Source organism: Lepisosteus platostomus, chromosome 6 (genome assembly GCF_059453375.1).
Source record: "Lepisosteus platostomus isolate fLepPlt1 chromosome 6, fLepPlt1.hap1, whole genome shotgun sequence".
Taxonomy (NCBI): Eukaryota; Metazoa; Chordata; class Actinopteri; order Semionotiformes; family Lepisosteidae; genus Lepisosteus; species Lepisosteus platostomus.
This window is the reverse complement of record NC_142616.1, coordinates 43107590-43134759: the sequence shown is the minus strand read 5'-3', so window position 1 is coordinate 43134759 and position 27170 is coordinate 43107590. Positions and strand designations below refer to the sequence as shown.

At 39.3% G+C, this 27170-nt stretch overlaps 1 protein-coding gene across 4 annotated transcripts in view; it reads right to left on the bottom strand.

Annotated features, from left to right (window-relative positions):
* lcor (ligand dependent nuclear receptor corepressor) overlaps positions 1–27170 on the bottom strand; it is a 91716-nt gene that overhangs the window by 17494 nt on the left and 47052 nt on the right. The window contains exons 5-7 of one of the 4 annotated variants that reach the window (XM_088635946.1): positions 26319–26621; positions 20816–20912; positions 11026–17394 (exon numbers count right to left, since the gene is read on the bottom strand). In XM_088635946.1, the coding sequence (XP_088492072.1) occupies positions 16398–17394; positions 20816–20912; positions 26319–26621 (1397 nt within the window). In that variant the 3' untranslated portion in view covers positions 11026–16397. Of the gene's footprint in view, positions 1–11025; positions 17395–20815; positions 20913–26318; positions 26625–27170 lie in introns of those variants that run through there. The other 3 variants (XM_088635945.1, XM_088635944.1, XM_088635943.1) reach the window with 3 other exon arrangements.

Sequence of the window (27170 nt, the reverse complement as noted above, 5' to 3'; positions counted from 1 at the left end):
TCGCTTCTTTCAAGATCACCTGCAGATTTCAAAGTCTGGTCGATGTGTCAAAGGACTGACAGCCCTTGAGGTAATGGGGGCACAGCAGTACTGCCAGAACACAGTTGTTCAGAGCAGAATGGAGGCAGAACAGGCCAAATGTGGACAGAAAAAAAACAAGAAATAGTTTTGCTTTTATCAATCGCAAATTATTTAAGTGGGAACTGCTTTTTAAAAATTGGATTAAGTGACATTTATAGATTTAAATCCCATACCAACAATCCCTAATGTAATGCGGTCATCTGCTGAAAGAATGATTCCAAAAATAAGCTGAATTGAAGCCAAGAAAGAAATGGCCCAGATGGTTTAAAAAACGATTTAGAAAAACATAAGTAGAAAGCATTTACATTAACTGTAAGCATAGGCAAAAAAAGACGAGAAAATATTTGAAAGATATAAAATTGTTCTTCAGTATTACAATAGCAAAGAACAGTAACGAGCTTAAGTGTTGCAAAGAAAAAAAAAGGAAAATATTCACACAGTGAAAGGCAATTTGCTGATGTAATCAATTCTCAAGTTTGAACTATATTCCATACTATATATACACAATATGATGTTTTAAATGATTTCACTCAGGTGTTCACCAAGGGGAAAAAACAAGACGACATGCCTCAGGCTATTCTATTCTATTTTAAACAGGAGCAGCACTAAAGAGTTAAAAGTGTCACAGTTACTAGAAACGCTCAAGATAAATCTCCAGAGCTAGTATTTTACAGTTGTATTAAAGGAAACAAGGGAGGTCATTTATAGCCCCTTGAGAAAACTTCCAATAGTCACTCTATAAAAGGAAACAAGTAACTGTGGAATAAGATTAACTTACTACATTTAAATTATAGAGTAGATCACTACTGGATCATCTCTTTGATTATTCTAATAGAATAATCAGCATTTATGTACTAATAGATCACTTATTATTTCTAACAGAATAGTAAATTATAATATTCACCATGAGAAATGATAGAACAAGCAACAGCAGTAATGGCTACAAAGAGTATAATACAGTATATTCAGATACATTATCAAAATGCAGGTACCAGGCATTCAAGGTAAGATATGTATTTGGAAGGAGAATGCACATGAAAACATGTACATTAAAGTTAAGAGGTGAATGCTCTGATTGGGGTGATATAATCAGTGGAGAACTGGAGGGATCTGTATGAGAAGTAAAGTGTTTAGATTTCAGAAATCTACAATCTGATATAAAGTTTACAGGCGATACCAAAATGGGAAGATCAGTAAACACTGCAGAAACAGTGAAGGAAATGCAAAAAGACTACAAAAAAAATCAAGACAAAAACTCGGGAGATGACATTTAATACAGAAAGTTCAGGGTGTTAACATGCAAGAAAATTTATATATTTAATATGAGGAATACCAAGCTTAAAGAAGCTACTTATGAGAAGACCTAGTTACTTTGACATTTCCCTACTCGTATGTTGGGAAGCAATAAAAAGGTAAAGTTAGAATATAGTTAAAACTGGAGAATTTAAATCAAATTATGCTCAAGTTGCAAAAAAGCATGAATGCATCATTTAGAAAACTGTGTGCCGGCAGCCCTACCTAGAGAATAGCAGCGACCAGACACATTCCTGAGCTCAAAGGAGTGTTCTACAATGCAATGCTAGGAACACCGAATCCTTTTCGTTTTCAACAGGGAAGACTGCAGAGGGGACCTTATTCAAGGATTCTAAATCTTAGCAGGTATTTACAAAGTCAAACAGGCAGAGTCCTTCAGAACCCACAGCACACCACAGACCAGGGCCAACTGAGTGTGAACTACGGGGAAGTGCGTTTAAAACGGAGAACAGGAGGCACTTCTCTGCCCTGAAGGTTGCAGGAGTGTGGAGCAAAGCTTCACAGTAATAGAAGTGGATAACTCAAGCATCTCCAGAAAGCAGAAGTGCAACGTGCTTGGATCACTTAGCATTTGGCAAGCAAAAGAGCTGGATCAGCTGAATGGCCTCTCATTTGCAATCTTATGTCCTCTGTGAATATGGGTTACTTAGACAACGCAATGCAATATCAACCACGTACGCCAGAAAAAGGACTAGAGTTTGAATGGCCTTTTACCTGCTTTCAATTCAATACACAAACTCTGTGTATAAAACACAGCTGTAATTTTAAGAAGTGAACCATCACAGTTTTCAGTCATATTGCTGTTATAGAAAAGTTTTGTAAACAAACTTTTGAGAAATTCACAATTCTCCTTTTGCCTAGGGGACAGCTGCCATATACCCCTTGTCAAATTAAGAATTGTGTTCTCTGGGCTTCTATATTTTCATTTTATTTTGAAAGTGGGAAGAGCACAGTTCATTCTTTTGTCTTTACTAAATAAAATATGAGCCTACTGAAATTAACTTTAGAAGTATTACTTATTCATCTGTCGTAACATTCGCTCATTACAAAATCACTCATAAGTGATTTGTCAATTGCTTAGTTTTTAGTTTCAAATACCAGACGGTTTTCCATCTTTTATCAGAACACAAAACAGACAGTCACTGGCAAGTTAAAACGGTCTTAAATGTCCAGTTAATCTTACTGCATCCATTGCTGTGCCAGTAAGTCAATTAATTACTTTTGTTTCGTATTACCTGATGTGAAGTGGTTAGTTGACAATAACACACATTTTAAATATCAAATGTAAAGAAGTGAGCAGGAAATACAATACAGTACATGAGGAAGCTGCAAAGGTTTATGCTGCCCAACTAAATCATCCAGGCTAAATAAGGGCCTACAGTGCTTGAACATCAAGATTCAGTGTTTAAGTTAACGTATGTTAAAGAGTTTATAATGCGCTAATCAATCATAACTTGGAAATGTGTTCAGTTTTGATCAACAAGCTACTGTACAGTAGCAGTTTTTCTGACCTACAGGCAGTAAAACTGAGACCCAGTAAACTAATCTGTGGCATGAGAGGAAACTCATTCATTTTAAATTAAAAAAATCTGCAACAGAAGGTTGCTTTGACATTCAGCTATACAAAATTCTAAAACGCATTAAAAAAAGCGAGTATGGGAGACTTCTTCCAGTTGCCACTACACAATACTCTAGTCGCAGAGATCTCTAAAGCTATGACAAACAAATAAGATGTGACTATTGGCTGCTCGATTGACATTTTTACGTTCTTACTGTTCTAACAGCCAGTAGGGTCAAAAGCTCATGTTCTTCAAAATGTGCCCCTTCTTTAGAATGGCTTCTGCCCATGTGTTCCAAAAGGCCACTGCTAACCAAACAAAAGCCTATCCCCGCAATTCTTCTCTCCTGCCAAAATATGGAACTAGAAGTCACAGCGCATTAATGACAGAAACAAGGATATGTATATTTTCACAACAAAATTTATTAGAAGAATAGTGGTTTTGAAAAGAAGTGATTCTAGCATCCAGTGAATACTACCTTACACAACGTTACAGCTGAAATGTGTTGCGAAAATGGCATTTTCTAATAGAATACAACGTAACCAGTAAAATCTTACACATGCACAAAGACAATTAATCAGCGCTGCCCGACGTTCAATGCAAAAGAAAAAAAAAAGACCACAGAAATTAAAATTTTAAAAAAATATATCACATACATTAGGAGACAGCTTATTTTTATTAGTCCAGTTGTAAATCAGAATTGCATTCAAAAAGGAAAAAAAAATAGTGCAATCAAACCAACATAATTATTGTGATCATTTAAGTGCTCTACTACATCATACACATTGATCATAACCTGGAATAAAAGTCCAAATCACACAGTACAAAAAGAAAAACAAAATGTACATTAACTACAGTACAAGAAAAATATTAAATTATACAATTCTGTCAAACTGTAAACAGTAGATATTGAAATGAGGTCCATTAAGGTTTTGGAGTGCCTGTTTTCTGAACATCTGAATGAGCCAACAAATAAGAGGGGTCATTGTTTGCCAAATGTTCTTCAGTTATGCTAATGGAATGAGGTATTTTAAAGTAAAGATACACGTCTTTTAAACAAAAGCTAAACCCTGAAATGGTCACGGTATATTAGTTCAAGCACATTACCATGAGGTCACCACGTATTTCAATTTGATGTTTTTTCAGATCCTTGTCCCCGAGCAGCTGTAACTCATGTTTTCCCAGTACTAACCACTATCCACCAGCACCCTTTGAATAGGAATGTACAGTAGTTTCGTTGTATAAAAAATGTTGGTCCCCTTTGCTAATGGTTCCTACACCAGGATTTCAAAAACAGATTTCTCAGAATTCAGTCAGGTTGCACTTGAAAAAAATTAAACTGCACGTACACAAACCTACTTTATAGTAATAACAAGCTTTAATATAATAATTAGCTTTAATTGGAGGCTCTGTGAAAGAATTCAAATAATTACATTTGTTCTAGTTAAGGTTATTACTGTGCTTAGTAATGCAGCTGATGGTACAGCGTGTATCAGTATTAAATAGAAAGCTGCCTTCTTTCAAGACGCTCCTGTATTTTAAAGCATTATATTTTTACCTGATGCCCAAATTCTCCTGGGTAGTGACAAACTGTACATTGTCAAAAGGCTAGCCTGGGACCTGAGTCAAGTCTGCAGGTGTGCTGCAGCCGCCTCAGACAGGCCCACCAGCGCAGTTTCACTGCAGGCCTCCCATCTGACTGCAGCTCTCGGTCAGTAAAAAGGAACAAGCTGCAACGTAAAAACAAAGCTACAAAAAGACTTGAATGGGGCAATTTAAAACACGTTTGACGTGAGAAACCACAGATTCACCAACAGTTTTAGATTTTACAGCACAAGAAATAACCACAACCATACCAAAAATTCCCCACCCCATATTTAAAACTCATATACGGAATTTTATTGAAATACTTCGGTGCACTGGGTTTCAGCTTCCACATTTTTAAACCTGCTTAAAGCACATTAAATTGGAACAAGATGCCCAGAGAACAGGACCCCAAATCTGTTCAGCAGTAGTTAGAGAATAGTATGCCACTATTTAAGTGTCTGAGGCACTGTGTGCTGGAGAGTTTAATGCAGCTTAAATCACCGTTTGGCTAATATTTTACCTGAACTGAGTTTAAAATTGACATTCATTAATTAAAAAAAACAAAAACGTACCACTTTCTGGCACGTTTTCCTTTTTTTCATTTTATTAAGAAAAAAAAGTCACTGCTAGGCTTCAGAATCTAGATAAAGTACCTGAATTGCGTGAGAGTAGTGTAAAATGTCCCTGAGGGTTTTCTTTTCTTTTTTTTTTAAACAGTGAGATAGATTGGAGCCTTGAAATTTGTATGTACAAGTAAACACATAAATCTGTGGATTTTTAAAAAGCTGACAATGGAATAATAAGCAGGACTATAAAGAGAGAAGGTGTCAGACAGATTTCACACACACACGCGCACACATTTACTTTGTACAAGGGAAAAAAAATAATTAAAAGCATCGTAAGCAAAAGGTAAGAAACAGCAGTACCAGCAATACGCATCTTGGGTGCGCCAATTAAAAGTGACTGCCTGAAATTTAAGGTACATATCAATTTGTCAGTCTCCAAATTTCCTTAAGCATCACAAATTTATCTTGCATAAGTTCCAGTGTTTTCTAAATTTGATTCTTATCTCACTGCTTACTTTACACCATTACTTCTGTTCTCTCACACTGCTGTACTTTAGACGAGCACACCTTCACGCATTATTCCAAATTTTGGCTAACATGCAAAAATAACACCAAAAATCTCCTGCTCTTTCACATTTATATACGAAAGAAATATATTCAAACAATATAGGAATTTAAAGTACTTTCCTAAATGCAAATGGGAAAGGCTTGTTAGCAAAGATACTCAATTCCTTACATACACCACGCCTGTGAAACACAGGCCTGGAATGGGTAGTGCTGATACTTGTTTAGTACTATATACATAACCCCACAACTTCATTTTTTCATAAATATACTGTCTATACAGTGGTAAAAAAGTGACCCACTCTGCACACTGGCAGGATTGGCTTTTCTTCATTATCAGCTAAACTCAAACTTTCTACGCAACTATCCCCCTACAAAGACTCAGTCAATTAGACTGTGAAAGGAAATTAACATGGCTTGAAAAAACTGAGTAATTTACCTAAAATGCTAACCTTTATTCCCTGAATTAAATAAGGGAGAACTGTATCCCTTCAGCTTGACAGTAATTACATATATAACTTTTATTCTATGTATAGCTATTTAACAGATGTTGATTCAGTGTTATCTAACTTTTTACATTCACTGATAAAATAGTTCTCATCTCCTGAAATTAAAGTGATACAAAAAGCGAAACTGTTGTGAAACACGTTAAATTCGATAGGAGGTTCTGAATACTTTCCTGGGTGCATCTTAATTCTGCTTGAAAATCCTGAGGATCTTTAGCCCAAAGCTATGGTTTAATACAGTGTAATAGTGATTAAAGGGATGCTGAAGCTATCAGGAATCCAAGCTTACAAAATAAATATGGAAAGTAATAAAAATCTCTTATAGGCTTCCAGATATTTTAAAAGATGTTAAAAATATCTAAATCTAATTTTTAAATATTTTAGAGTGACGATTTTGCTGGGTTTGTTCAGGGCTATAAAAATTTAACCAGGAAACTATAACACCACTTTAAAACATTATCCCAAGGCCCCTTTATTCACCCATCAAAAAACTTTTTTTGCTTTACAGCCAAGGACAAAGGCCTACTCAGTGGTTTCAGAAGAGCCACACAAAAGCCAGACTGATAATTCTGTTTCCAGTATTATTCTAGTGGCCCGCATAGAGAAAAACATAGCATCCTCAAATAAAACACGTTTTTGACAACTGAAAAAATACTGTTCTTTTTCATCCCTTTCCCTGTACTTGCTACAGGACACACAAACACTGCAAATTCAAGATGAAAAATTAAAAAAAAATTATGCAACACGGGACAGTTCATGCAGGGTGATCCAAAACAAAACCAGGAGCAATGACACAAGCACAGACAGTGGCCTTTGTAAAGCCCTATGCTGAGCCCTGAATGTCAAATGACCAAAGGCTGCTCCACAGTGAGAATGAAGAGATTCATTCACCAGTCTGAGGTTGCAAGGGCTTGCATGGCTTTTCTGAGGTATACTGTGTTGCAAAGACAAATGAAACGGCACATGCTCTATGAATCGAGTGTGACAAGGGACATGCAAAGGCACTTTTGTGCCAGCCCGTGAATTTAGAAAAGACTCCCCCATCCAGAATATTCTCCACATAAAGCAAGTCAAGAAGCTTTTATTTTGGGCCTTTCAATGGCATTCATTGCTGAGGGCAATTTACACACCAGTCCCTTCACTATTCCTTACAACGCTGTTTTCTTACACTATCTTTGTAAAGCACTGACAAGATATTTGGCTGCTTAATAATTGGTATACAGATAGGACAGCCTTCAGCTTTTACATTGGTTCCCAACCTATAAGGAATATCTTTGGCCAGAACCCATTTATCAGGACACTTTCTTCTTGTTTTGATGTTGGGTTTGCCCAACTAACAAAGTGTTTACACATACACACTTCACATCACTTTCTTCTTTCTGCACGGAGAGGATCACCTTTAGGTCATTCAAGACGCATGGCAACACACCAGCAATAAAAGAGACCCCCCCCCAGCATCACTATTAGATGGGTGTGCATGGAAATAAAACTGAATCCTTCCACAGTAGCACCTCACTAAGCGCCCACCTCATCTGGCGACACTGAATCGTTCTGCATAATGTTTTGATGATCTAGAGCGCTTGAAAATAAGCCCCCAAAAGGTGAGCCACAAATGAACCAGATATACACTTGCCTTACAAAGAGTGCACAAGGATCAAGCACCATGCAATGGGTTTTGGAATGGTTTGAATTTTAAACTAGTACAGTGCCTACTCTTTCCCATAAGGAAATGGCATGAGTTGTGTCTCTATTTTAACCATAAACAAAGGGCACTGTAAATTCTGTCCCTTTACTGTACCAAGCTTTTCAACACAGTTCCTTGCTCTGCATGGTTAGACATGTTTTGTATACAGGAAAGCGAGACTCTTGCACTTGTCAGAAAGGCTGAAATCATTTATTACAAAACTGAGCTGAGTGGGCAAGATGTTTGTGGAATGAGAGGCTCTGAACATTTTTTTCCAACATATCAAACTAACCACAGTCTTTTCTACACCTTACAAGGCTTGCTGAAGCAGCTGTAAGACAAACAGTTCTGCCAGGGTACTGCTGTTCAGCAGTCGGCATATTAAAACTGCTTCACTCCAATGCACACCAACTTCTGCAGGAACCATTTCTGGTAAAACTTACTGTCAACTTTGAGTCTATTCTTAAAAATGAAGAGGCTGGAGAAATACAAGTGAAGTGATGACCACTTGCATTAAGCCTCAGAAATTAATACAGCCCTCCTATATGTCTCAAAGATCATACATTTACAATGTGTCCTTTAAATTATTCAGCAGCTTTTATGAGAGTTCATGAAATTTTAACAGGACCTATAAAATACTCATACAGCCAAATGCAGAATTTTCATCAGTCTCTTCAGTATTGCTTTCAATTCAGAGAGGGGCTTGGTTTAAGCTCCATGTCCCTAACTAGTCTCCATTAACCCAGATTTTACATCACAAAACCTTCACTGTAAGAATTAATATACATGGTCATAAGACAGATTAAGGAACAATAAAAAAGAACAAACATTTTGGTCCTATTCACTTGAAATGAAACAATCTGGACAGAAACATCACTCTGGCAATAACAGAACATGGTCCTTTCCTGGAAAGCCAACTGTTTTCTGTTGAGGCTGCTAATGATTTAAGAACTGTTTAAAAGGTGCAAAACATTTTTCAGACCTTGACGTTCACCAGTTACACTTCTGATAACCATGTGTGTTGGGTGATGGGCAAAGCAAGTGACTTTTTTTCTTGTTGAAAAACAAAGCAGTTTTGAAAACTTAAAAGTGAACAAAAACTCCTACGGAATACAACCCATGACTTTGTCATTTTTTAAAAATAAAAAGGGCGCGAGAGTGTAAGCACTGTTTGTGGTGTGCCATCTTCATTGTATGACACTGCGGTCAGACAGCAATTAAGATGAAAAAAACAGCACATTTGACCTAAATGGCATTACAAAGGTTCACAAAGGTTGCAAGATAACATTGAAAATCACATAAAAGGTGGTGCAGCACACAGAATTTCAAACTGGCGTCCCAGTGAGCTGGAACCACCCCATAACAAACACGCAATCTGACAACAGTGACTGCCTGCAGAAATGCAATGCTGATTAATCATTAGCCCCCAGCAAGTTAAATGCTACAAACACTTGCCAAAGGTTGAGTCTCTATTTCAAGAAATCAAAACAAAATGAAAACGCAGGAGTGACTTACACCATACCTTAACAGATGTATTTTTTATGTTTTTTAAATTGGACATCTCTGTACTCCTCATTTTATCCAAAGGTTTTTAGAAACTTCTTTCAGGTTATACTGAACTGACAAACAGAGGGATTTCCTGCACATAAAGCAGGGTGTGAGGTAGTAAACCCTATTCTACACTATAACTGGACAAGGAATTACTAACTTTGAAAAGGTAACGAGAGGGGATCCTCATGAGAGACACAAAAGAGCAATTTAATGCTGGGTCTAAGGGGTCTTAAAAAACAATTTTGCAAAAAGGAAACATTCAATAAATGCACCTGCAAGCACATGCCATCTGCAATATTTTTGGTTTGCATTACGCCTGTCCCATTAAACCAGCTCTTGGTTGGCTCGGTTCTGTCACTACAATTACAACTTCCATTTTAGCAGCATTTCTGATTTGCAGTTAGAAAAACTGGGAGTTGGGGGGAGGGGGGAGGAGTGAACACATCTAAACCTCCAGCAATTTCACTTTACCAAATTGGACAAAAAAGCAGTCCCACGTCAAGTTTTTTTACATCCAATTAAAATAAAACTTCCCTAGAGTTTTCACAGACATTTCAGAGCCCAGACCCTTCCACCCCAAAAAAAGACATCTGCTAAGAAACAGTGTTTGACAAAATGACAACCATGAGAAGCTCCTCATTTAGCTTTAAAAGATAATTTCATCTGTTTAAAGGACAGGCACACCTTCACCTGTGAGCCTAACTGCCGGATTGTTGTCTTAACACTGACCAGATTAGCCCAGTTTAGTTCTTTTACCTCTTAAGTGAAAGTCAAATTTGGGCAGAGAAATTCAAAATTGGTTAATTTGCTCCTTCACAGACTGTTTAGACAAATGGGTCCACACACACGCACACACACACACACTACAGACATCAGTAAGGCAGAGTACGGCAGGCTCATGAAGCTGACAATCAGGGCTTACTGATGAAGGACACCTATGATAAAATGACTCCTCGGGCTCTAGAGTATTAACTTTATGTAAACTGAACACCCCCCATGTTAATGGCTACTGTAAGCAAAGTTTCAAGTAAAGGCTCTTTTCAGGTGAGCAAAATTCAGCAAACCTTTTTACTTGTTTATATTGCATGTCATTCCTTTTAAAAATATTTCAGTGTTTATGGCATTAAACACCAAGAGTCCAAGAAATGGTCTCTCCCTCACTGATGTTAAAACTGACTAAATGCAGGGTGACAAAATTCTTACTCTTGAACAGGTCACTGGTCATGAATGCGACCTGTCAGTAAACTGCTGAGGGAGAAGCGAAGAGCTGGAACCTTTCGATTGAAAACTAAAAAGGCCAGGCAATCTGAACATAATCTAGCTATTTGTTAATGATAGTTATTAATATTGACTGACATATTACATGATGTAATGTTGTCAAGTTACTAAGGATCTAAAACTAAAACTCTTTTAGAAAGTCAGAATAATGCCAGTACAGAGTGTGGGATTTAAGAAAATGTATAAACTGAGGACTGAGGTCCACTATGTAAATGCCTTCATTTAATAAATGCCATTACTGATGCTGTAGCAGTCCAGATACAAAAAGTGCTAATTACTTAGTACATTAAAAAATTCTACTTGATGAAACCAGATGAAGGCACAACGTCACACACTCATGCCTTTACGATACCTAAATATCAATGCAAGTGATCAAACAGTAAAACCACAGGCCTGAGAATTAGGTCTTAAATCTGTCTGTTTTTAGTTCACTTTGGAGCATTTAAGGACAGCAACTGGTCTTTACACAACAAGTCATGACTTCTTTTTCAGCGATAAAGAGAAATGAGGATTATCTACTTGAGCAGACACCCCCTGGTCATATCCCAGAACCCCCCCCCCAGGGAAATGTAATTTCGGAAGGTGATTGACATCAATCAATTGGTAAACTTGTTGGTGACACCAGCAGCTTCACTTTCAGATGGGCTTTCCCTTGGTGTGCCTTGCCTTTAAATTCTACTATAACCGCAGTTTTGCACAAGGTGTTTTAGCTATTAGGTTCTTCGCTGAAGTCCAGTGAAGTAGACCTCTCAAAGATGCAAATACCTGGTTCACCTTGAACCTTACAACACAAAACGAAGCTGCATTCAAATAATCTCAGCAACAGATGTTCGTCACGGCAGGGTTTAAGGACTGGGCACAGCACAAGACCTACAATATAGCAGTATAAGGTCTTGTGCAAAGAGAGGAGTACCCAGTTTACAGTATTTTGTTTTTACATAACCGGCAAACAAATTACAAAGATAATATAAGCTTTTGCCTAGTTGTACATTTCACCTTTAGTATACCTAAAGCAGACTCCTGATATTACATCAGGTAGTTCTCATTACAGCAATTAAATTACAACATTTGCAGACAGTCGGTTACTGGAAATAACCAGTCCACTACAGTGTATCCCTGATGTGTGCCATAAGTGGTAGTGTCTAAGTTTTGTTTCAAGACTGTGTGCTAGACTTGATCAGCTGCACTGAAAGGTGTCAATACCTGTGGAAATCCACCACTTCACCGATTAAAAAAAAAAATCTCAAAGTCCCAGTGTGTGTCAAGATGTGGTTACAATCAGCTGCTCTGGAGGAATGACCTGAGGTATAACTGTGAACCAGATATGTGGCTAATATGAAAGACTTCATATGTCCATAATGGAGAATATACAGGTATTCTGAAGGTTTGCCATTCAGGGCTAATGGCAGGAGGAAAAAAAACAGTTCCGTTTCAATGTGTAACGCTACAACTGCAAGAATTTAAAAAGGTAGATAAAGACTTTTAGGTAGATAAATACTTTTTATACTCACAAACATAAAACTTTCGATCTTTTTAAAATAAAATATTTTGGAATGCACTGTGATGTGGGGTAACAAACAGCTACATAGCGGGGAATAAACTGTTCCACCTGTCCCATTAGAAGCCTCCATTACAGTCACAAATAGCCAACCCCTTGTTTACAACTACAGGGCCCGCTTCTGATTTCAGATTTATATAGAGCTCAGTGCCCCTTTAACACAAGTACTGGGAAAAACCTACAGTAAAATATTTCAAAGAACTGCCTGCTTAGGCACATTTGGTTTTTACTTCAGTACGGCAAACTAGTTGCAGAAACATCAAAAGAAAGTGGTGTACCCACCACAGAATTGTACTGAGCTCTAACATTATAAATAGGGAAAAAGGCTAAGATAGACAAATACCTAATTGCTGCACAGAATGTTTTATATACCATAGTGAATTATGGTTCGTTCTTGCAACATTTTCTGAAAAAAAAGTAGGAAGCACATACTGGTCAGTTAGATTTTTAAGCAAAACATCCTCAGAACAAAAAAAAAAAGAAGGAAGCTAAATTTCCCAGAGCAGAGACTATCCCTTCATCAGAAGCTTTTGAACGGGGATACAGAAACGAGGTACGGAAAAGGAATATTTTCCGAGACTGAGGTATTCAAGTGGTAAAAAGCTTTTTGTTGTTTTTGTTTAAAATACAGGTAGTCAAGTCTGCTTTCTCTAACTGACAAATATTGCTTCACTACTATCCTGAGATATTTTGAAGGCTACAAAACCACATAGCCAAGAGTTTTAATTTCAGAAAAGAGCATCTTACATACTGTGCAGCACAAGCAAAGTGTACTTTGTTTTATGCTTTACCTGCCACTTTTTTTTGCTTATTTTGGAAGTGTGAAAAATATTCATCATTACATTCATTTTAACACGCAGATTCTCAGGAACTGTGCTAAGAGCAGGTTTATGGTTTTGCTTTCTGAGGTTTGACTGGAGATAGCGAGGAAAGAGGAGGTGATTTTGTGGACAGGGGGAGCCGTTACCCCATAGGCAAAACTACAACAAAAACAAAGTGTTATATAGAATAGAACTGCACGTAGTTGCTAAATTGCAGCTGTGCCAAAATGCCTAATTTGGACTTTGGTAAGCAAGGCAATGTAAGCCAGCTTTCTCATGTTTGCGGGAAAGTGACAGGGAAATAGTTTCTATCCTGTAATTGCTCTAACTAATGCAGCACTAGCACACCACATTCAATAAGTGCCTTCAGTCCGTGGAAGGTAAGACTTGGAGTAATTTTGTGGTTCTCACAATATGAATACAGTGTATGCATACACATACACAACCACGTGTAAATATAAGTTAAGACAACAGGACAATTGCAAACGTTTCTAGCCCGGTTTCTAAAGGAGCAAGGGGATGTTATGGTTCAAGGTCGCCTGGCCCAAACTCATTTTCTTGAGGAACAATCTTCTGTTTTAAAAGCCCATTTTAAGTGTTGAAACCCTACACATATATAAAATCATTCCCTTAAGTGCTTTGTTAAAGTAAAAAATAAGGATTATCTTAAAACAGGTCTAGATCTACAGAAGGATTTCATTTCAGAAAATGAAAAACGCTGAAAAAACGCTTTTAAGATGAAAAAAATATATAAACCCAATTATACACTTTAAATGCTGTGCGTTACTAAAGTGTTTTAGGCATTTTATGCAGCTTCTCCACCTAGCAGGTGATCTGAACAGGCCTGTAAATGGGATACTGAATTACTTCAAGTAACTAGGTTACTGCAGTATTCCCTTCAGCCTTGCCCCTTTCCAGCGACTCTCAGAATAATGAAGCCATGTGGTTACTGACCAGTTATCTAGTCCACATATTTAATACAAACTGTGTTAAATATAACACTTATCTTGAGTTCAAACTGGGAAAATAACTTTGTGGTAAAATCAAATGTACAGAACACATACATTGTGTTTAAGCGTAATAACATTTTAACTGGCTTTGCTCTACAAAAACAATGTCACTGGCCTAAGCACAAAATTGTGTTGTGCCCTGTGTGAACATCAAACTATTATATTCGGTGTCCGTGACACTCATTACTCAAAAGCTTTGAAAAGATTTAAAATAGCCATATATTTAATCCCTGTCACTGTCAGACAAACACACTGCACGCATTGTGAAAGAATGTGCACCTGTTTTTGGATAGGGTCACACACAAACACAGCATTGTGTCGGTGCCTTCCACTGGGTACAAAACAAATTTGTAAATATTCGGAGTGTGTATTTATGCATTTATGTGCATGGACGCGATACAGAATTAAAAAACCTTGATACTGAATACCTATTTTAAAAACTTATCACAAACAAGATACAGTTCTTGAATCCATGCCCTGGTAGTAGAAAGGCTGTGTTTGAGGGTAGATTCAAAGTATATACCTGAAGACTGATCGACTGCATTATGATTGTGTTTGTCACTTCAGACTGGGTGAGCACCAGGCAGTTGGAGGAAGGGTGTTTCAAAAACAAAACTAGGTACTAAAGCAGCATAAAGCACTGATTCATTAAACTGCTTTTACCTGCTTTTTTTTCTTCAAAAAAAAATCAAGCAGGATCTTAGGGCCTTTGTCATTTATTGTAGGATGCCCCCAAGTCTTTCCACTGGGGAAGTCGCTACATCTGCCTATTTCATAGGTTTACAGGGGCTCTGATACAGCTACGTCTGATAGAAACTCCCATCTCTGCTAGCGTTTGCTGAAGAGGTAATTCAAGGAAAGTCTGGGTCTGAGCTGCAGCTTTCAGAACTTATTCAGACACTAAAGCTTTTGTGTTTTGTCCCCCCCCTCCCCCCTGCAGCCACCACCACCACACATTTTCTTTTTAAAAAGTGCTATTTTCAGAAATTCATGGACACACTTACACCCTCTCCCCCATCCCTGGACCCCTCAATTTTCTCATCGTTGTACTTTAAGCCACTGGACGAGCTAGACTCTTCTTTTCTTTTCCTGGAAAATCTTTACACACCTTTACTGTCCTTCACCTGCCTGCAGAAAGAGTCTTATATTAAAAATATAGAATAGACTTCTCTCTCAGTTACCCTGAGCTCAAAAGGAAATTATCTTAACATGAAGATAGAAATAATTATAATAAAAGCCTAAGATGAAATCAACCTTTTTCCCCTTACTGGAGCATTTTCAGCAAAATCTGTCAACAAGTAACTTGTGATTTTACTGGAAAGGCCGGGGGAAAATAACTGATTTTAAAACCAATCCCTGGATGTGGGTTTCACTAAAACGACGGCTTTTCTGCAATTCAGGTGACTAAAATCCCTAAATCAAAGGGAAATCCTGAAACAGCAAAGAGACTCACTAGGAAAAGAAAGAAAAGTGACTCCTGCAGACCTTAAGTGCAGAGCGCTGAGACAGCAGCGGAGAGGCGATCAGGCTGGCCAGGTGCTCACTAGGCCGCCGAGCCTGACAGCACAAGACCAGAGCATGTAGTGCAAAAAAAAAAAGCAAACCCCAAAAATGAAAAGAGAGAACAGAAGTCTTTGAAAAACACAGAAGTACGTCCCTGAATGAATTTCTATATACCAAGTGTGTACACTTCATTAATAAAGACTTAAAAAAAAAAGTGATGTTGAATTCACAAAGGAGCCTAACAGAAATCCTTAAGGAACCCAACTTGCTTGTGTGGGTTTTGCGCAAAGTCCTGGGTCTCTGGTGACAATACTGGGAACTGGTCCATGAAAATTCAGAATTTGCAAAATGTACAGGTTCATAAAAGTCCACTGAAATTAACTTAGTGTTTTTTCACAAATTTTGTTTTGCTAAAAAGGGGGGTGTGGAGGGCTTTACTGTGTTTCCCGTAGAAGGCATTCATCCCTAGTGGTCCACCCATTACAACACCTCGTCCCATGCCCCAAGCCCACAGACTTGCCAAGTCCTGTCTGTATACTGGGTTCAGACACTTGGGAGAAAAGGGGGGAAGGGGGAGGGAGGGGGTTAACTAATCTTGCTTCGCTAAAACTTAGTAGGTGTCACATAACGCGTGGCTTCAATGCATCTGTTTGCAAACTGAGGAACCAAAATGCTTGTACAGTGCTGGAAGTAAAACACTGTAAAATTAGCATATCTGACTTTTTTTTCCAGTTTTCTCCGTTATTTCCTGCGTTTGTGCTCACCCAGATACTGCAAAGTAAATTGGCACTACTGAAGCCCCACCAACTTTTACTTTACTCATCTTTCACATCGCTTGTCCCCTGTGACCCTTCGCCCCTGGGAGAAGGGTCAGACTCAGCCACCACCTCTTGCCCTTCCATCCTCATCAGTTTCATTTTTTTCTTTGGAGGGTTTTTCAGAGTTCCTAGCCTCTCTTTGACTTTATACTCCAGTGTGCTGTGGGGGATCCCATAGATATTCTGTGCCTTTGACACGCTCATCTTCCCGCTCATAACGACTGAGATCGCCTCCTCCAGAATCTCGCTGTTGTACTGCCGGTAGCGCCCCCGTTTCTTTCGAGGCTGTTTGGAGTTCGGGTCTCCCTCTGGGTCAGAGGTCGGGTACTGCTGTCCAGAGGTTGACTGTTCTACATCAGACCCCCAGAAATCCTGTCCCCCATCCAGGGCTCCCCCTACACCCCCTCTCCGATTCTGCTTGGGAAGGATGGCCCGCAGCTTCTTGCTGAGAGCGTTTTCCGAGTGAGGGCCCACCACCAGAGATCCGTAACCATAGAGGTCGGAAGCATGCGCCTCCCAGGAGAGATCCATGCCTCGGACCTGAGGGATCTTCAGATCCACTGGAGCCGAGTGTCCGTGGTCCCTTTTCCCATCGTGTAGCTTCGCCTGGCTCGGAATCTTTGAAAATGCACCAGAGTTCTCCAGGAGAAAGGGCAGGTCCTTCAGGTCGTTAAGTGCACTGTTTGCCTTGAACTTCAGGTGGTTGTCAAAATGCGGCTTGCTCCAGGAACTTTCTCTCGAGAGAACGGCGTGCTGCCCGTGGCTCAGCAGCCCCACCGACTCAAGGCTGGACAGGGAGACAGCGGTCGGATGCAAATGCTGCTTCCGGCTGAGCAGATCCTCTTTGATCTGAAGGGAGTGAGCTAGCGGAGGCTTAAGAGGGGTGGAGTGGCCGTAATTCTCCCTCATCCCGTCCTGCAAGCTTCTTGAAGGCAGCCCATCTGCATCCCGGCAATGTCCGTCTCGATAGTTGTGGTCAGCTCTCCCTGGGCGCCTAATTGAATGGAAGGAAATTGGTGTAAGCAGAGCTTGCACAGCTTTAGGGAAGGATGGGTTGGGGAAGGTAGGGTGTGGCCACTCCTTTATTAGAAGACCTTGCTTGGGTAACATCACTTTTTTTTGGGGGGGGGGTGGGGAGTTTACGTGTGCTTAGAAAAAAAAGGCTCAAGTTTTTTTAAAAGTTTATTTTTGTGTTTTTTTTGTTTCGTTTTACAAATAAGTTCTTGCCAAAATGAACAAAACAATCCAAAAGGGAAAAAAAAGCTTCAGGGCAAAGAAATTAAGTAAAAGGAAAGAAAGAAAATAACTTTGTACATAAGAAAGAAAGCAAATTATTTAACCCGTCTGCCAGTCTCGGGAGGGGGAAGGGGGGATGTTTCTCGTTGCAGAAAAGCAAAGCCTTGCATGAAATTTCTGAAAATAGCACCAGAATTGTGAATTACAGAATCATTAGTATCCAGTATAGCACAGCGCTTTGCTAGTGTGACGTTACCACTAAACAAGTACAGCAATAAAAGAGTAAGCCAAGTGATACAGGATGTTACACTTACAGTTACAACTTGCTTACGTATGCAGACATACACACATACACTCATTCTGAATGGCTCATTTCAGGGAATAATTTACCTGCTGCAGAGTAGCAAGCTGCAAGGCAAACATGGAACCACGAGAGGTGTGCACAAACTTTTCATACCCGCTTACTCCATAGGGCAGCCTCAATAACTATCTCACGTCTGCGTCAGCACAAATGGAAAGGTAGTTTAGGTGTGCAAGGCCTAACGAGCACAAGAAACATCTTACAAATGTTTGGATTTGCGTGGCGGGCTAAAATGTTTTTCTGGATTGTGATAAGGTGAAACGTTTCCCTTAAAAAATTAGAGATTAACGAAAAAACATGCCCAATACGATGGAAGCCAAACTGCAATGGAGTGTCATGGGGACATGAGTAAACCCTAGGTATAGTGTTGTAGAGCAGACAGATTAGGGCGACTGTAATCAGTATGAGCCAACATAACCACACGATTGCGCATATTGTACAAACAGGCTAATAAAAAAGATGACAGCTGTTAAGGTTGTGCTCTCTTATCCTTATGTTGCGATTCACACCTGACATCACAAAATCTGCAACATTAGAAGTAAACGAGCAGGTCACCTGCATTGCTTACAGTTTAGCGAGTGTGCTCAAACATATGCTGAAAATAATTATTTGATTATGTTTCGATTCAGCATAAAATTGCTATTACATCAGGTAGCCTTTCAACAATGAAAACCATTGTGTCAACTAAGATCAGAGTAAGACATCCTTAAACACCATGGGTAGTTTTGATTATTCAATCTGGGAAACATTACAGCTGAACTGATAAAGCACTCCCGAACGTCACTGAGTAGTAAATGTACTAAACAAGGGTTTGGCATAGGCTGTCAAATATGCAACAAGTTAACCTAATCTAAAATATCAGACCTGGCTACAACAAACTTGTGAGCCATCACAATATTTGTGGGCAGACCTCAAAATTCACAGGAAACATTTTTTGGTAAAAATACTGGATTATTTAAAAATTAAGAAAATGCATGAACCCATATGATGAAGTGTCAAACACAGCAGTAAATTATTCCCTGCTATATAAATGTTGTGTGCATTAGATTTCTATAAGAAGATGTGTTCCCACAATTCTTTCTAAGATCTTTGGTACCTGTCTACCTCTTCCAACTTACCTTTAAGGTTTAAGCCTTTTTAAAGCCAAGAGTTTGGAGCAACCAACTTCACTTACCTCTCGGCAATCAGTTAGCCACATAACACTGCAGCTGGAAGCCAACTGCATCTCAGCTACCTGGCCTAACATACTCAACTTTTTACCTATTTCAAGGGAATCTGCCATTAAAATAAACATGCACACTCAAAGACGTTCTCAAGCAAATATTTGAGTGAACAGATGGAGGTCCTTATTTATAGCTTGTGCAGCAGAGATCTTGTGTAAATTCGCAAACATATCTTGAGATTGCTCTTTTAAATTCTTTTTTTTTGCCTCAGTCCCATCTAAAATGTTCACTTCATGTATTTATCATTTATATTGCTAAATAATAGAGAACGTGACACTGCCAATTTTAAAAGAGACACATGCAGCATCTTAATGCTTATCCATGCACAAGAATGGCCCCACACCTCCAGAAGCAGACCTGACTAATTGGCATTAAGACATGCCAAAAATCACAACAGCACACAGACAAATTGTATGACATCTGAAATGTATCAGTTTACAAACAAATATCATGAAGGCAAGGAGTTTAAAAGCTTTTATGAAAATTCAGTTCTGAAGAATTCAGCGCAGGCCTGATCTTAATCAAGAAAACAGGCAATAAAAAGAAACAAGAGATCACTGTGAAGTCTAGAACTGAACAGCACCTTAGTCAGTCATGTGTGTGCATTATGGTTATCCAAGAATGAAATCATAGCAGGAGGACTGGGCGACACTACCCAATACACAGAATCAAAAGCCTATATTTTACAGCACTTAAGGTGTAACTGCTTTCTTGGAAAGCAATTCAAAGCAAGGCAAAACCAAATGCATGTCTAAAAGGTAAATCTCTGTCCAGTTTTTAAACCATTTTATGATTCTGATGCAAGAAACAAAACATTGAGAATATTGTCATCAACAAAAAAGAAAAGAAAATTCAGGCTATTTAAAAGCCCATTTTATACAACCCTTCGTCCATTCATACCAACGAATAAATGACTTCCTCACCACATGAAAATATAACAGTATGAAGATGGCAATCAGGTAAGTGTTTGAGCTTACCTTCCAGGACTTACCAGTCCTTTCAGCTCAGAAAGCTATTAACCAGCTGGGTACTTAGGAACATGGACCAATAAAAATGTTTAATGCTGTACATCCACTAGTGCATGCCTTTTGCTAACCTTCTTTGAGATGAGCACCAAAAAGACTGTACTAGCAACACTCCCAATATTGTGCAAAAGAAATAACTTGCTGAAAAGGCTGGACTACTTAAGTAACAGCAAAGCAATTTGTGTTTAATTTCCAACGTACTTTAAAGTGACTGACTGGATTAAAATCACAAGACATCCTCGGCTTCTTTTAAAGCCTTGCCATTAAAAACTCAGAATAACTTTAATTAACCTAACAGAAAACTAGAAAGTAAGGGGAAATGGTTCAGTGGTAGCAGGCTGGTAATTTGCATGCTTGACAATAATGAAGATGAGATTAATAAGTGTGTATGAGCGCACGGGTGGGGGGAGGGCTGAAGAAGTCTCTTCTCTTAGAATACCCGAATTCTATCCAAACCGACCGCCGGCACGACAGATGGTTTGAGGGTGAAAATAGCCGTGTCCCTGTAGTGCGTGTGCCTTCTCCAGTTCTACAATGAGGGGGGGAGTGGTAGGAAAGAGTTCTCCTTACCCTTTCCCCAGGGGGGCTGTTGAGCAGCCAGGAGAGCTGTTGAGGGATGCACTACTTCCACCAGGGCTTTTTTTAGTTGACAGATCAAGGACTCCATCTGTAGAAATAGGACACGTTATAAGAAAACGTTAGTTTAGAAACTGTAGGAGCATTAGAACGAACACCAACTGTTTTCTGACTGATTAGCCGGTCCAGTTCTCCCCCAGTGTGCACGGCGTCCTGTATCGGGTGCTGCTCAAGCCCAGGTTACCACAGCTTGCTCTTATTTGAGGATGTGTCCAAAGGTTCCCTAGAATCCATGTCAATTTCCAGGTTTATCTGTTAAGTGCCAGTGTGGTGGTACAGGCTGTAAGCAGAGCTGCTAAGAATTTCAGAATAACAAAAACTGGAGACGGAGCATTCAAACAATGTGGATCTAATATGGTCTAAAATCTCTAGCCTTCCGAGGTCACAATTTATCCTTCCCTGAGCGGATTGTTCTCTTTCTACTTGGTGTTATAACACAACACTAAAACCTCTGGTTTGAGGCAGCAGGTCCTACAAACCTCAGTAAAAGTAAAAAACTTTGTGAAATTTCCAGCAAATATCATTTTTGTATAAGCCCAAGATTAGGTACAAATCAGCTTCCATAGAGGAACAACTGCATAGGCCCCTCAGAGATACCAAGCGGTACAGGTATACTGGTATAAGCACATATGCTGTCAAGTGACAAGGAGATGAAAAGATGTAAAAAAATTACCTTGGCTATGTTTATAACAGAAAGAAAATACAAGCAATGTTCAGTGTAGGAGAAAAAATACCAAAAGGGCAGAAAGGAACATCTTTCAAATCTAGAGGAACCATTCTTTGAAAATGTGGCAGTCTAAGAAAAAAACAGTAATAGAACAATAATAGGGTAGAACAGAAAAGGCACAAAAGTAGGCTATGTACAATTGCAGTGATGCCAACAGAAGATACACTGCTCCTCCAATCAGAGGTACTCCCAGCGTACTTAACGGCAAGCTTGACCGTAGGTGTCGGAAGAGAGTCCAGTTCAGACTCATAATAGGACCTGTGGATTCTGATATAAAAATTAATACTGAAGGGTGTGATAAAACTAGAATATATAATCAAGGAGAGGCGGAGGGCTGTTCTCTTTCCAAGGGCCGACACAACCCTAACCCCAGCCGCACCCGGGGAGTTCTGTGCTGTACATTGAGGAGCTTTGGTCGCCAGCGCAAACACGCAGCTCCTCTGATCTGATGTGACTACCTCCACCAGTTCAGCCACGGTATCATAACTTCTGCCAGTACATAAACTACAGCAGAGAAATGTTGATTTACACTGGTCTTACTTACCCAGTTGTGCAGACCAGCGAGTAAACTGTCCTTTAACAAACCAAATGTAGAGCCTGTATGCAAACCACAGTGTAATATAAAATCTTTGGCACTACATTCATGTTAAATAAGGCCTAATCAGTTGTTAAAATGGGGCACTCGTATCATAAAATTTGAATTCTGTACATCTCAAACACTACCTGGGAAACATGGCATTATTCATACATGGCATTATCTCTGTTGAACTGCCAACTGTTTGTGAAGATACACAAAAGCAGAGTGGAATTTAAGAATAATATGTTTAGTGCTTTATTATAATGGCGTGTAACTAGATGCTACACACAGAAACAAATACCTTATTTCACAAAATTCTCCATTCGTTTAATTTTGACAGCTGTGAAGCCAAGTTCAGCCTGCATGAAAAAGCACAGGTTTGACGGCCATAAAAGCAGCCATTTAGAGAGACTGCAAGCGGTCCAATAAGACTGTAGAGGTTCATGCTTGTCAAGGAAACTTCTTTGTGGTTAAACACAAAAGCAAATACACTTGCATGTGGTTACAGGTCCTCTGTAACTTTCTGATCTGAAAGCCGCTGGAAGCTGTGGCAGCTCAGTAATGCTTATAAGGGCTCTACAACTGTTTGCTTCCCTTTGAAAGTCTGAAGGAGACTTTTCCCAGCCAAGTGTTTTGTGGACCAGGGATGTCTTGTTTTGCTTAGTGAGACAGTTGAATCTACAAAAGCATTCAGCATCTATACATGGACAAAGAGCACCTGGTCAGAATGAATCCCTATCACTGGTCCCTGAAACATCCCATTAAAGTGGAAAAGGTTTGGAGTCGCTTTAGATTTATAACAAAACTTCACCTACATAAACGTATACCAAATTAAAAAGAAACGTACTTTGTTTGAGATTTTAAAGAGCAGTGAAAACCACAATTTTCAATCCCATTTAGAGAAAGTGGCACATTGCCGTATTCCATCTTGATCCGTTCATGTATATTAAGCAAGTATAGAGCATTACAACAGAGACAGAAAGCACGAGGTGACCTGCAGGTGCCTGCTCAGGCAATGATGCCATTGATAGCTTTTTTTAATTAGAATGGCACCCCTCAAATTAATAACATGATTTTTCTGTTATCACTGCACAGAAAACAGAAATGATAAAGACTAAATGGTATAATCTGAAATAACATTGCCTGAAAAGAGTTCAATAATCTACATGCATACTTTAAAGACAAAAAAGAACATGTGCAGGCACCACATCCTAATTAAGTTAAAATCAGTTTTACGATAACCTTTTATATGGATACTGTTAAGTTTTAGTGAAGCTATTTTCAGAAAGACATCTTATCAATATTGATGTTTGAAGACAAAACAGGGGTACTAGGAAGAAACAGACATGAACATGGGGAGAACACACAACCTCCACACAGATAGTACCCCGGGAACTGAACCCAGGGCCCCAGCTAATGGCTGCACCACCACGCCATCTGATTACACTAATTTACAAATTCTACTTTGTATACAAAATCTTGACATGGCAACTTACCTTGGAAAACAAAACCGGTTTTGTCATGTGTAAATGAATGTAAAGAACTGCCATTTCAAGAGTCTCTTGCTAATGTCAGAGGCCTTTGCAGCTGCTACTGTTCCAAATTCTGTTGAAACAGCATGGTGACACTTGGCACTCAGCAAATATAACCCTAATCAACTCCAAGTCTAGTCAACTCCAGCAAAGAGCCAAGATAGACTGGCCTGCCAGGATGCCTGATCTCTTTACAGCTGAACATGTCCAAGACACTAGATTTTAAAGGCACCTTTCAATAAGAAGCTAATTAAGAGCTGCAGATCAGAAGAAGATCTGACATATATGCTTAATTAGTTCAAGCACTATGACCAGTAATAAAACTGGAAATTTTACAAACAAAACCATCTTAATAAGCTTTGGAATACAGTCTTGGAAAGTCATCTGTAAACTATATTAAAGGAATTTGTAAAGTCTGTAAATCATGCTAATGACAGTGAAGCAGAGAAAGAACATATTGTACACAGAGCAGCTGATCTTGATAAGGCACTACATGTGCTTAACGTAGGAGCAACAGAAAAGAACCCTTTTCTGTAATTGCCATCATTAATACATCCAGACAGAGGTGAGACGGATTTCAAATCATCTTGCTCTGTTAATTTAACTTTGGCTTGAAATAGATCAATTGAGGATAAATTCCAGTCTATACCAGCTGGCTCGAGTGCCTTTGACCAATTCAAAAACACTTTCAAGTAATTTATTGAGTAGTACAAATATAACGTGAACCTGCACTAGTATCTTTAACAGACTAAGAACTAAATCAGGCAAAGAGCTACTGTTAATGCAAGCAGGGGGTTGTCTCCTTTAGTTGTTTTGTCTGAAGAGAAAAGCTCTACTCACATTTTTCATCAGTATAGCTATATGCCCTGCTGGCACATTGTACAGGCAGCAAAAACAATAGGACCACTTTTTCCAATTGCTTTTCTCCATGTTCAAAGCAAGACAAGCAGCTGATATAGCTGAACTGATATCAATACCTTAAAGCAAAAGTACTGATGCACTATGGGGTAGCTCAATCCATCCATAAAAAACAGGTATTCAAAATTCTTCACCAAAAATAAGGATCTCAAATTGATCCTACAGTCATTATTCTATTCCTATTTCAGGAAAAAAGAAAAACTCCTTAAATGCGGCAACAAATGGCGGCAGATAACAGCAAACAAGCTCCCAGATACTCAACAGGAGCAATGTTCTCAGCACCCATTCCAGGAAAGGGTGCAAGTCCCTCAAAAACTATTTCAGACTCCAAACTGAATAGTAAAGGCTTTAATAATGATGGGCCACCAGCCTTGGAAGTATTTTAGCAGTTACCAAGTGACACAAACTGTCACAGGCACTTCGGTACGATGAGTACACACAACCACCAGCAGCTGAAGGAATCGAGTCGCCCAGTAATAGGAACTCTTGATTAAGATGTAGCCAAATATGATGCACATCCTACAAGTAGGCTGTGTCGAAGGACCAGAAATTTTCCATGACTGTTACAGGAAAAATACTTGTGACGACCATTTTGCAGGACTCAACCTAATAAAGAGCGCATAGGACTTATAGGGGAGCAATATCAATCTGACTAAACCGTGTAGCCAGGCCAGGAGGAGGCACACGAAGACTGGGGAGTTCAGCTGTTTCATGAGAACTCCCAAGCTGCTCAAGTCGCCATTTATGGCAGCTGCACAAAATCACTGCATCACTTAATATTCTCCCTGCATTATTATTTTTCCACTAGAGAGGTTTTAAGATCGGTCTGTGGTTTCTTGGACACATAGATACAAAAGTAAAATCCAAGCCTACCTGACTGGCTCTGCGTGATTTCGTCAACCTGCAGTCGATGTTCATTCCAGTCTGCTGTGCATCTGGGCCCAAACTACCATGTTTGCACAACTAAATATAACTAACAAGTAATAGGTTTATTCCATGATGAAAAAAAGAAGAAAGAGGACACAACTTTTTGGCCGTGGAGCCTTCTTCAGGTGTGGGCTCGAAGGCTCCACGGCCAAAACGTTGTGTCCTCTTTCTTCTTTTTTTCAGCATGGAATAAACCTATTACTTGTTCCTTTGCAGCCTACGCATGCTGACGTAGCTACCCACCTAAATATAACTAAACTTGTTCCTATGTTTGCAGAAGTGTTTCCTACACTTTGCAAATGCCACACCTTGCGACTTCGGCACTTCACTCGCATTGCTGTGTATTAGTCTTGAATTAAGGAACAGTAGCGTCTGTTTTCATCTGTGAAGTGAACAGGAACATTTGCAACACAGCGATGAGAAAAACACAACTGTTTTACGAAACTGCTGAAGCGACGCGATCCATTTAATGATACTTTAATAGCTCCAACACTAGCAGCAACAGATGTTTTAACAATCTAGGCAGAGCAAATTCCTGCTACAACTGTTGTCATGGAGCAAACATGGGTGGGGGGGAGGATTAAGCATTTATCAGAGCTTTAAAGTTTTTAGATTTACAAAATCACTACCCAGGTCCTATGGCATAACATGTGTGCATATATGGCGCTTTCACACACAAATCTCGATGGTGAGTCACGTCAGAGAATCAGTGCACAGATGGGCAAGAATGGAGATGGACAGCATGATCACTGGTACCTTGATCACTGGGCTCCAGCTCAGACTTCCTGACGGTGAGGTCCAGTGGGGAGTCCTGGTCAGCCATGAGAAGCTTGCTGAGAACGGGGTTCTGTGCAGAGGCAGCAGCAGCAGCAGGAGAAGGAGGGGGAGGAGCGAGCGCTGGTGCTTTCGGCAGGCTTTGGTCCTTAGTGCCGTTGGGCTGGATGGGGTCCTGAGAAGAACTGGTTTTTGAGGTATATTCAGCAGCGAACTGGCGGATCATTCGCTGCATTATCTCGCGAGCCACTAGAGGAATGTGGGGGTCGGAGACCCGAGGGATATCTGCTGCAGAGACAAAAAAAAATCCAACTGGATTTTACTGCACACGAAAACAGAAGGGCAACAAACCGACAAAGAAAATGGCCGAAGTGATTGACCAAGATCTCATCTTGTATCTATAATAATACCAATCACTACAATTCTGAGAAATGCTGTCCAATAACTACAGAGGTCCAAACACTAAGGGTTTTTTTCTTTCAAGAAATATCACAAATACCTTTCTTTTAGCTACTGCCAGCTGCTAAGCGTATCCCTGGAAACACTGGTGTGATAGTAGAGGGCACACAGTTAAATAATCGATGAATATTTAAGATTTATAAATTAAATGAATGGGAGTTAGCATAGGTTCAAGTTTCAACGTACCAAATAGAAAGAACAGCAGAGAAAAATCAGGTTTAAAGCACTAGAGGGTACCGCAGTGCTTTTCATATAATATGGAAAATAATTTCAAAATATATTCAGCTGGAAAATGAAAAGGTACATTGTAAACTGTAATCCTTCAAATACTGAAGGAGATGGAAATCCTTCAAAAGTAATTTAAATCCAAAGCAC